Source organism: Salmo salar, chromosome 22 (genome assembly GCF_965601325.2).
Source record: "Salmo salar chromosome 22, fSalSal1, whole genome shotgun sequence".
In the NCBI taxonomy this organism is placed as follows: Eukaryota; Metazoa; Chordata; class Actinopteri; order Salmoniformes; family Salmonidae; genus Salmo; species Salmo salar.
The window spans coordinates 44,140,364-44,153,210 of NC_138312.1; the positions used below are offsets into that span (position 1 = coordinate 44,140,364).

A 12,847-nucleotide genomic window follows, 5' to 3' on the forward strand; every position below is an offset into this window, starting at 1 on the left:
GGGTGTTGGAGTTGAACTAGCTACTTTAAAAAATATAGCGGGCCACATTTAATAGGCTTCAGGTCCACATCTGGCTTGCGGGCCGCTAGTTTGAGACCCCTGCTCTAGCAGAAGAGAACTAATGGTGAGGTACACTACATGACCAAAAGTATGTAGACATCTCATTCCAAAATCATGGCCATTAATATGGAGTTGGTCCGCCCTTTGCTGCTATAACAGCCTCCACTCTTCTGGGAAGGCTTTCCACTGGATGTTGGATATGGGGACTTGCTTCCATTCAGCCACAAGAGCATTAGTGAGGTCTGGCACTGATGTTGGACAATTAGGCCTGGCTCACAGTCGGCATTCTAATTCATCCCAAAGGTGTTTGATGGGGTTGAGGTCAGGGCTCTGTGCAAGCCAGTCAGGTTCTTTCACACCAATCTCAACAAAAAAATTCTGTATGGACCTCGCTTTATGCACGGGGACATTGCCATGATGAAACACGAAAGGGCCTTCCCCAAACTGATGAAAAACAGCCCCAGACCATTATTCCTCCTTCACCAAACTTTACAGTTGGCACTAAGCATTCGGGCAGGTAGCGTTCTCCTGGCATCCGCCAAACCCAGATTCATCCGTCGAACTACCAGATGGTGAAGCATGATTCATCACTCCAGAGAACGCGTTTCCACAGCTCCAGAGTACAATGGCGGTGAGCTTTACACCACTCCAGCTGACGCTTAGCATTACACATGGTGATCTTAGGCTTATGTGCGGCTGCTCGGCCATGGAAGCCCATTTCATGAAGCTCCCGATAAACAGTTCTTGTGCTGACGGTGCTTCCAGAGGCGGTTTGGAACTCGGTAGTGAGTGTTGCAATCGGGGAAAGACGACTTTTACGCACTACATGCTTCAGCACTCGACAGTCCCGTTCTGTGAGCTTATGTGACCTACCACTTCGCGCTGAGCCGTTGTTGTGTCCTAGACGTTTCCACATCACAATAACTGCCATTACAGTTGACAGGGACAGCCCTAGCAGGGCAGAAATTTGACGAACTGACTTGTTGGAAAGATGGCATCCTATGACGGTTCCACATTGAAAGTCACTGAGCACTTCAGTACAGGTCATTCTACTGCCAATGATTGTCTATGGAGATTGCATGGCTGTGTGCCCAATTTTATACACCTGTCAGCAACGGGTGAGGCTGAAATAGCTAAATCCACTAATTTGAAGGGGTGTCCACATACTTTTGTATTTATAGTATATAAACGATATTTAAGATAAGACATATATTTCTGTGAGGCTGTACAGGTGGAGTGTTACTTTACCTGTCTCCTGACAACATGCTGTCGTCCTCGTAGAACTCATCCCCGCTATAGTACTCTCCTGAGTACCTGTCATCGTCAAACTCCTCCTCCCGCCGGATGGTCGGGTGGCGGACGTCTCCCATGTGGGACCTGGAAGGGGGTGAGGAGTCAGGGTTCAGAGGTCAGAGGAGGGGTGGTGCCCAGTGGAGGCTGGTGTCACTTTCAAATCGGAGGATGGGCTCATTGTAATGGCTCGAATGGAATGAATAGAATGGTACCGGTTCCAGACATTACTATGAGCGGTCCTCCCTTCACTAGCCTCCACTGGTGGTGCTGGACTGCGAGGGGGATCATGGGGGAACAGGGCCATGCACTGCCATGCAGACGCAAACCTCCAGCCTCCAGGGGGCAGCGATGCAACAGAACCAACGCCCTCATCATCCACCACCACAGCCTCATCAAGACAACAGGGACATAGACAGTAGAAGCAGTAGACCAGTGGACATAGCATATAGTATCGAAGAGCATCACTCAGTGTTCACTAACACTTCTGTTGTCAAAGGTAAACTATGGTTTCCTGTACGTTCATTTGGGAAGTCTTCAATCAAATGTATCAAAACTTACATTTCCTTATTATCACCCATCTCAGTCATGGTTTACTTAAAGCGATAGTTGACCCAAATTACAAAATTACTTTCTGGTTTCCTTACCCTGCAAGCAGTCTATGGACAAGGGAGAACAGCAATCTATGCTTTGGTTTGTCCATAGACTGCTTACAGGATAAGGAAACCAATATCATTTTGTAATTTGGGTGAATTGACCCTTTATTGAAAGACATTTCTGAGGGTTTTTATACTGGTCGTTGTTGGCCTCTTAGGAAGTATCAGAGCTAAGGAGTAAGGTAAGTTTCCATACATATCCATGTGGTTTGAGCATCCGAGTTCCTCCAAGCAAGCACTTCAGTTCACTTCTCTTTTAGCAGTGCTCTCTTCCTAGCAGACACATGCACACAGCAAGACTGGTCTAGGGCTAGGCAGTGTGCTGGCCAATCAGGCCTCTCCTTTCTCTGTCAAACATCAGAACACTGGGTCAAGGGATACTACTCCACAGACAGGTGGTGGTGCAGAGACAGGGAGAGGGATGACTGACTAGAACACTCAGCACTAACTGAGCAGGGATTAGGGTTGCAAAATTCCAGTACCTTCCCCAAAACGTAGAGGTTTTCCAGAAATCCCGGTTGGAATATTGCCAGAATCAGTTACAGGCATTTTGCAACCTTAGCAGGGATGCAGTCAGTCACAAACTGGCCCCAAAAAACGGAATTCAAATGAAAAGTTCCCCTTTGTCATGGTGGACACATACTGCTCTAGACATACCTAGGAAAGTAACATACAGTACCTAACATAGGTCTCATAGTAGCGCCTTCTGTCCAAGAAAGCAGAGAGATGGTTGAGAGAAAGCATTTTGGTTAGGTAGGAGAAAGGGAGGAGAGAACAGAGAGAAAAGGGTAGGGAGTCACATATATATCATACAGTATATGAAACATATACATGCATTCTTATATATGTATAATTCAAGGAAGACAGAGGGGTGACAGATGTGTGTACCAATGTTTGGGGGGGGCAACATTTTCTGAAATGATAAGAATTGAAATGGACTTTGAACTCAACCCTGGGGTGCTCCAGAGAGATGTATTGACTGCTTGTGGGATGGGTAGCATGAAGAAATATAAAATGTGTGTCGTTAGCCACTTATATGGAATGAAGAAGCTGGGATTGGTCAGTTTAAGGGAGGGTCTGAGAGGGTACGTGCTATAGGTCAGTGACAAGGAAAACGTTTGATAAGGAGAGGCTTGGTCCTGCCTTTGGCAAATCTATAATGATAGATACACAGAATGGCCTTATGGCTAATGGTAGCCGCATGCTTACTCTGCATGCTAATTTATATCCCAGGTTTGTTCTATTGTACAAAAACCCTTAGTGTTGACATCATCATACACACGTAGACAGCTGTATGACTACGAGGGACTCAGAGAGTCGCTCAGGTGCATTGACAAGGAGGGACGGAAGAGTTTAAAGGTTAGACATTATAGTTTCTAAACTATTGTGGCATTTGAAGTTTATAGTACATGAAGCTTCAAGCCACAGACGTTTCCCCATTCTCTCTTACTATAAGTAATCAATCCCATTCAACAACACATGACTCGTCACCCATTTCATTTCACGGCCAGAGAGAGAGATGGCTGATGGTCAGTGTGTGGTCACCTTTGTCCTTGCGGCGTGCCGCGAGAAGGTGGCTTGTCGTAGTCCGGGTAGTAGGGGCCGCCACGGTGTCCAGGATAACCGTTGGCGGGGGGCGGAGCGTGCTCATAGTAGCGGTGGTGGTGTCCTCCTCCGTTGGGCAGACTGGACACGTTGGCATTGTTCAAGTTGATGTTGGTGGACTTGGGCGACTTGCCATAGGAGGAGTTGTGGTGGTGGTGGCGATGGTGGTGGTGGTGGTGGTTAGGGTGGGACATGGCATTGGCCCGGCAGAGACGCCCCACCGGCTGCTCCATGTGGGCGTAGTGCGGAGGCGGCTGCACTTGCAGGGGCCGCTGGGTGGCGTTGGTTTGGTGACTCGATGAGCGCCGGTGGTGGTCCCCGTTCACGTGGTTGACGTGGTTACCGAACAGCCCGCCGTTGCGCTGTGGAAGAAGACTCAAGGTCAAATGTACAGGGACTACTTTCTGTTCAACACGGAGGATGAATATGCAATGCTACTTATGTGCAAACTGGGTTGACTTGTTGTGATTGTTGATTTGTTTTCCTTTCAGAAATCATTGTATGGGCGGAAAATAAGTTCAGAAGCTGGTTCAATGGTTCATGGTATATGTGAGCAAAATGGAGGCACTATAATTGCTTTTTTTCATATCAACTGAAAAAGGTAAAACAGAAGAACACCAAATTGCTTACTTCCTCTGAGATTAACATAGTACATTGTCCTTTTCCTACACCTACAGGTCTGATCTATGCAACGATGTCCAGTCCACCTTTGTGACTGCGTTTAGAGCGTTTAGAGCGTGATTTTGGTCTATAAATGGAAGGCGCTGCGCTATACAAATAAAATGTCATATTACAGACTGTGTATGTCTATGTCTGCTGTGTACAGTATATACCTCCAATAGGGACATTGATGTGGGGCATTATAGACTACCATTACCCTAATATTCCATTTACCCAACCAATCCATTCCAGCAAGACAAAATACATATACGTGTCATACATTTACCCCCTCAGGCAGATGAATTGAACAAGTTACCCTATAAATCTCCTCGTCCTCCTCTGGAATAAAGTCTACTAGCTCGTCATCTTGCAGGTCACATGATATCGCTCGTCGAATTTCAGGCCCGATATCATGTAGCGTGCGAAGGCCAGCCTGTAACCATGACAATAGAGGGAGGGGCTAAGGGCTGGTAGGGGGGGGTTCTCTTTCAGGCAAAGAGGCTCTTCACACACACACACATACAAACAAGATCAAAAACACACACACAGACACACACACGCACACACAGCTGCCCTTTGCTGGCTCTCACGCAAAACCTGAAGTTTACAGACGCCCATATAGGACGGTGCTAGACAGACTGTGAGAGATGAGAACATTTATAAGAGACAAACAAAATGTGCTCCCCTGAATGTGCCCTGCCCTTCGTGTGTCTCCTATGACATGACATTATTCTGACTGTGTGATATAGCTCTCCCTCACCAAAGGGTGCTCGCTTGGTTATGTGAGACATTTTGGATACATCTTTGGCAGTGTAGAAAAAATTGCAACTACTCAGAATTACAGTTATTACAATAGGTACATACTGTACTTTACTTATTATAGATCAATTTCAACGAGGAAAAGTATATCTAGGAATATGAGGGACATGAGGAGATATAGAGAGGAATAGCTAAACGGTAAAACCTCATGGCTTGAAGCTAACCGTGACGGAAACAGAAAAATAACTCATGGCTTGAAGCTAACGGTGACGGAAATAGAAAAAAACAAATGTCTTGAAGCTAACGGTGACCGAAATAGAAAAAAACGAATGGCTTGAAGCTAACGGTGATGGAAACAGAAAAAAACCTCATGGCTTGAAGCTAACAGTGACGGAAACAGAAAAGAAACCTCATGGCTTGAAGCTAACAGTGACGGACACAGAAAAACCCTCATGGCTTGAAGCTAACGGTGACGGAAACAGAAAAACCCTCATGGCTTGAAGCTAACGGTGACGGAAACAGAAAAAACCTCATGGCTTGAAGCTAACAGTGACGGAAACAGAAAAAAACCTCATGGCTTGAAGCTAACGGTGACGGAAACAGAAAAAAACCTCATGGCTTGAAGCTAACGGTGACGGACACAGAAAAAAAACCTCATGGCTTGAAGCTAACGGTGACGGAAACAGAAAAACCCTCATGGCTTGAAGCTAACAGTGACGGAAACAGAAAAACCCTCATGGCTTGAAGCTAACAGTGACGGAAACAGAAAAACCCTCATGGCTTGAAGCTAACGGTGACGGACACAGAAAAAAAACCTCATGGCTTGAAGCTAACGGTGACGGAAACAGAAAAAAAGCTGCTGTGAGTGTGAGCTTCATGAGCTGATGGGTGATAGACACATGTGAAAACATTGGATGACGATGGTGAGCGGACAGAGACAATGGATGCGTCCCAAATGGCATCCTATTCCCTACATAGTGACCAGAGCCTTGGTAGTGCACGATAGAGGGAATAGGGAACCTTTTGGGACGTTGCCAGATACGCACACATACCATTGTCAACGTTAACATAGAGATGAAGACACATGTCTCTCAGAAAGAGACATACATTGATGTACGTCATCACATAAGCAGGGTCATACTGTACACCAATAGCTTTGATCATGAATGACCTGCTGAATCATAAATCACAACATTATCACAGAGATTCTCAGTGTTTCAGGCACACACTTTCTCTTCACACACATTTCTTCGCACATTTTGTAGACTCTTGCTCTCTCTCAAACACACATACGCACGCACGCACGCACACACACACACACACACACACACACACACACACACACACACATACACACACACACACACACACACACAACACACACACACACACACACACACACACACACACACACACACACACACACACACACACACATACACACACACACACACACACACACAAACGCACACATGAACACACACAAACACACACACAAACGCACACATGAACACACACAAACACACGCACACACACAAATGCTCGCACACACACATACAGTACACACACATACAGTACACACACATACAGTACACACACACATACAGTACACACATACACCAATACTCACCTGTAGAGCGATGGCTGTGTTGTTCTGGGAGGCGTGCACCCCTACCAGGCCCTCCTCTTTACGTTTCTTGAATTTCCTAAAGTAGTCCTGTATCAGGAAGGTGGCATAGAACTTCCCCACGGTTACCTCATCATCTAGGTGAACAGACCACACAAACGCTTCCTGTGTCAGACAGGAGGTCACTGCACAGCATTCTGGGAGTCCCATGCTCATTTGGCTTCCCCACGCCCCAGCCGTTCCCCTCAGATTCTGGACCCTAACCGTGAGGTTATCCTATAAACACTATGATAAGACACTATTCCCTAGATCCCTGTGCTGTACTGGACCTTCATGCACTGCACTGGTCAATGCACTGAAATCTCATATCACCTGTATCATTCATATACATCCATGTTGATGGTGTTTTTACTGTATCTGTATCATTCACCTGTATCATTCATATACATCCATGTTGATGGTGTTTTTACTGTATCTGTATCATTCACCTGTATCATTCATATACATCCATGTTGATGGTGTTTTTACTGTATCTGTATCATTCACCTGTATCATTCATATACATCCATGTTGATGGTGTTTTTACTGTATCTGTATCATTCACCTGTATCATTCATATACATCCATGTTGATGGTGTTTTTACTGTATCTGAAGCTGCATCACATGGATGGTCAACCCTCTCTGTAGGTCAAAGACCACAATAACAACTCAATAATAACTCAATAATAACTCGATAACAACTCAATAATAACTCAATAATAACTCAATAATAACTCAATAACAACTCAATAATAACTCAATAATAAATCAATAATAACTCGATAATAACTCAATAATAATTCAATAATAACTCAATAATAATTCAATAACTCGATAATAACTCAATAATAATTCAATAATAACTCAATAATAACTCGATAACAACTCAATAATAACTCTATAATAACTCAATAACAACTCAATAATAACTCAATAATAACTCAATAATAATTCAATAATAACTCGATAATAACTCGATAATAATTCAATAATAACTCAATAATAACTCGATAACAACTCAATAATAACTCTATAATAACTCGATAACAACTCAATAATAACTCAATAATAACTCTATAATAACTCGATAACAACTCAATAATAACTCAATAATAACTCGATAATAACTCAATAATAATTCAATAATAACTCGATAATAACTCAATAATAATTCAATAATAACTCAATAATAATTCAATAATAGAATCCTCAATTACATCTTTCAGGCCTGGGGACAGAGGTCGGAGAGAAGAGGCAACTGTAGTTCCATGCCACCACCCTAAAACAGAACTGGTATACCTCACTGGTACACCTCAAATTAAACCGAAACCTTAGCTGAACTATGTTTCGATGCTAGGCTGGGCCTCCCATAGAGATCCTGTAATTCCTAAGAATTATAAGATTTCTATTGGACCTATTGACATCTTCTAAACTATCACTGCTATGATTATCCCCCTGCCCAGCCTAGGAGGCAGAAAGAGAGGGCAGACATAGCAGACAGGGCACAGGCAGGACCACAAAGGCACAGGACCCGTACAGAGTCTACTTTCTTGAGTCTGCAGGTTAAAATAGTATCATTCATACTGGTTATTATGAGCAATTTACTAAGTAAAGCAAGGCACTTCATTTAGATAGGAGTTAATGCTCCAAGCTGTTTTTGTTAAGTTGATTTATGATATGACTAAAAAGAGGCAGCCCTGGGAATGTATTCAAACAGTTGAGATCCACTCCAGTAGAGGGATTTGGGGTGTTAAGGAGCCCAATACGCAGTTAGACTCTACTGAGCACATGCAAGCAAGCAGAACTAGGTATACATGTGAGCATGTTAGTGTTAGTGTGTATTTGTGTGTGCTTGTGGTAGCATGTGGTAGCATGTGGTAGCATGTGATAGCATGTGCGTGTGTGCGCACACATATGAGAGCAATGTAAAAATAGATGTAGAAGATGTATGCAAGAGTATATCAAAGTGTGCATTTACAGTACAATATGTGTGTGTGTGTGTGTGTGTGTGCACGCGTGCGTGTGAGTGAGTGAGTGAGTGAGTGAGTAAGTGAGAATGATTCTGAAGCAGGGGTCTGTGTCACTTTAAACAAGCACGTTGGGGACAGAGTTCGGAAAAATGAGGCAACACTAGTTCCATGCCACCACCCTAAAACAGAACTGCTTCAGAATATTCTGAAGTTCTTAAGAGTCATTTTTTTTATATACACAGATATACAATATAGAGGAAAGGAACAGAAGCTGTGGAAAAGCTCAAATGGAGAGAGAGAGAGAGAGAGAGAGAGAGAGAGAGAGAGAGAGAGAGAGAGAGAGAGAGAGAGAGAGAGAGAGAGAGAGAGAGAGAGAGCATAGAGATAAGGACAGACAGAGAGATAAGGGCAGACAGAGAGAGAGACATAGAGATAAGGACAGACAGAGAGAGAGACATAGAGATAAGGACAGACAGAGAGATAAGGACAGACAGAGAGAGAGACATAGAGATAAGGACAGACAGAGAGAGAGACATAGAGATAAGGACAGACAGAGAGAGAGACATAGAGATAAGGACAGACAGAGAGAGAGACATAGAGATAAGGACAGACAGAGAGATAAGGACAGACAGAGAGAGAGACATAGAGATAAGGACAGACAGAGAGATAAGGACAGACAGAGAGAGAGACATAGAGATAAGGACAGACAGAGAGAGAGACATAGAGATAAGGACAGACAGAGAGAGAGACATAGCGATAAGGACAGACAGAGAGAGAGACATAGAGATAAGGACAGACAGAGAGATAAGGACAGACAGAGAGAGAGACATAGAGATAAGGACAGACAGAGAGATAAGGACAGACAGAGAGAGAGACATAGAGATAAGGACAGACAGAGAGATAAGGACAGACAGAGAGATAAGGACAGACAGAGAGAGAGACATAGAGATAAGGACAGACAGAGAGATAAGGACAGACAGAGAGAGAGATATAGAGATAAGGACAGACAGAGAGAGAGACATAGAGATAAGGACAGACAGAGAGAGAGACATAGCGATAAGGACAGACAGAGAGAGAGACATAGAGATAAGGACAGACAGAGAGATAAGGACAGACAGAGAGAGAGACATAGAGATAAGGACAGACAGAGAGAGAGACATAGAGATAAGGACAGACAGAGAGAGAGAGAGAGAGAGAGAGAGAGAGAGAGACAGACAGACAGACAGACAGACAGACAGACAGACAGACAGAACGCGCGAGAGAGAGACAGAGAGACAGAGGGAGATAAGGACAGACAGAGAGAGAGCGAGAGAGAGAGAGAGTGAGACAGAGCGAGGGAGAGAGAGAGAAACAGATGGAGAGAAAGAGAGTTTAGTAGGAGAGGTACGGCATGCACTGACAAACAGTGATCTACCACTATGAGGCCATGCAAGCCCAAAGCCTAGCACACAGTAACAGTCACAGTAACAGTAATAGTCACAGCAACAGTCACAGTAACAGTCACAGTAACAGTAACAGTAATAGTCACAGTAACAGTCACAGTAACAGTAATAGTCACAGTCACAGTAACAGTAACAGTAATAGTCACAGCAACAGTCACAGTTACAGTAATAGTCACAGTAACAGTCACAGTAACAGTAATAGTCACAGCAACAGTCACAGTAACAGTAATAGTCACAGCAACAGTCACAGTAACAGTAATAGTCACAGTAACAGTCACAGTAACAGTAATAGGCACAGTAACAGTCACAGTAACAGTAATAGTCACAGTAACAGTCACAGTAACAGTCACAGTAATAGTCACAGTAACAGTCACAGTAACAGTAATAGTCACAGTAACAGTCACAGTAACAGTAATAGTCACAGTAACAGTCACAGTAACAGTCACAGTAATAGTCACAGTAACAGTCACAGTAACAGTCACAGTAATAGTCACAGTAACAGTCACAGTAACAGTAATAGTCACAGTAACAGTCGCCCTGGAACCTCCAGTGGTATCCGGAACAGGAAAAAAAGAGTGTAGATACACACACACACACACACGGATCAAAAACACTGCGGAGAACATGAGAGCAGAAAACAGCAGGACACAGCTGAAATCATGAGTGAGAGAGTGTGTGTGTAGGCTATTACGTATGAGAGGCGGAGTTTGTTGTGTATATACAGTGAGAAGGCATTACATATGAGAGGGGGAGTTTGTTGTGTATATACAGTGAGAAGGCATTATGTGTGAGAGGGGGAGTTTGTTGTGTATATACAGTGAGAAGGCATTACATATGAGAGGGGGAGTTTGTTGTGTATATACAGTGAGAAGGCATTACATATGAGAGGGGGAGTTTGTTGTGTATATACAGTGAGAAGGCATTATGTGTGAGAGGGGGAGTTTGTTGTGTATATACAGTGAGAAGGCATTACATATGAGAGGGGGAGTTTGTTGTGTATATACAGTGAGAAGGCATTACGTATGAGAGGCGGAGTTTGTTGTGTATATACAGTGAGAAGGCATTACATATGAGAGGGGGAGTTTGTTGTGTATATACAGTGAGAAGGCATTATGTGTGAGAGGGGGAGTTTGTTGTGTATATACAGTGAGAAGGCATTACATATGAGAGGGGGAGTTTGTTGTGTATATACAGTGAGAAGGCATTACATATGAGAGGGGGAGTTTGTTGTGTATATACAGTGAGAAGGCATTACATATGAGAGGGGGAGTTTGTTGTGTATATACAGTGAGAAGGCATTACATATGAGAGGGGGAGTTTGTTGTGTATATACAGTGAGAAGGCATTACATATGAGAGGGGGAGTTTGTTGTGTATATACAGTGAGAAGGCATTATGTGTGAGAGGGGGAGTTTGTTGTGTATATACAGTGAGAAGGCATTACGTATGAGAGGGGGAGTTTGTTGTGTATATACAGTGAGAAGGCATTACATATGAGAGGGGGAGTTTGTTGTGTATATACAGTGAGAAGGCATTATGTGTGAGAGGGGGAGTTTGTTGTGTATATACAGTGAGAAGGCATTATGTGTGAGAGGGGGAGTTTGTTGTGTATATACAGTGAGAAGGCATTACATATGAGAGGGGGTGTTTGTTGTGTATATACAGTGAGAAGGCATTACATATGAGAGGGGGAGTTTGTTGTGTATATACAGTGAGAAGGCATTATGTGTGAGAGGGGGAGTTTGTTGTGTATATACAGTGAGAAGGCATTATGTGTGAGAGGGGGAGTTTGTAGTGTATATACAGTGAGAAGGCATTACGTATGAGAGGGGGAGTTTGTTGTGTATATACAGTGAGAAGGCATTACATATGAGAGGGGGAGTTTGTTGTGTATATACAGTGAGAAGGCATTATGTGTGAGAGGGGGAGTTTGTTGTGTATATACAGTGAGAAGGCATTATGTGTGAGAGGGGGAGTTTGTAGTGTATATACAGTGAGAAGGCATTACGTATGAGAGGGGGAGTTTGTTGTGTATATACAGTGAGAAGGCATTACATATGAGAGGGGGAGTTTGTTGTGTATATACAGTGAGAAGGCATTACGTATGAGAGGGGGAGTTTGTTGTGTATATACAGTGAGAAGGCATTACATATGAGAGGGGGAGTTTGTTGTGTATATACAGTGAGAAGGCATTACGTATGAGAGGGGGAGTTTGTTGTGTATATACAGTGAGAAGGCATTACATATGAGAGGGGGAGTTTGTTGTGTATATACAGTGAGAAGGCATTACGTATGAGAGGCGGAGTTTGTTGTGTATATACAGTGAGAAGGCATTACATATGAGAGGCGGAGTTTGTTGTGTATATACAGTGAGAAGGCATTACATATGAGAGGGGGAGTTTGTTGTGTATATACAGTGAGAAGGCATTATGTGTGAGAGGGGGAGTTTGTTGTGTATATACAGTGAGAAGGCATTACATATGAGAGGGGGAGTTTGTTGTGTATATACAGTGAGAAGGCATTACATATGAGAGGGGGAGTTTGTTGTGTATATACAGTGAGAAGGCATTACATATGAGAGGGGGAGTTTGTTGTGTATATACAGTGAGAAGGCATTACATATGAGAGGGGGAGTTTGTTGTGTATATACAGTGAGAAGGCATTACATATGAGAGGGGGAGTTTGTTGTGTATATACAGTGAGAAGGCATTATGTGTGAGAGGGGGAGTTTGTTGTGTA

At 43.5% G+C, this 12,847-nt stretch overlaps 1 protein-coding gene across 1 annotated transcript in view; it reads right to left on the reverse strand.

Moving 5' to 3' along the window:
• LOC106583449 (voltage-dependent L-type calcium channel subunit alpha-1D) overlaps positions 1-12,847 on the reverse strand; it is a 145,725-nt gene that overhangs the window by 11,650 nt on the left and 121,228 nt on the right. Inside the window, exons 39-43 of the mRNA XM_014167635.3 lie at positions 6,661-6,794; positions 4,588-4,704; positions 3,552-3,973; positions 2,686-2,712; positions 1,309-1,437 (exon numbers count right to left, since the gene is read on the reverse strand). Coding sequence (XP_014023110.2) covers positions 1,309-1,437; positions 2,686-2,712; positions 3,552-3,973; positions 4,588-4,704; positions 6,661-6,794 — 829 coding nt within the window. The remainder of the gene's footprint in view (positions 1-1,308; positions 1,438-2,685; positions 2,713-3,551; positions 3,974-4,587; positions 4,705-6,660; positions 6,795-12,847) is intronic.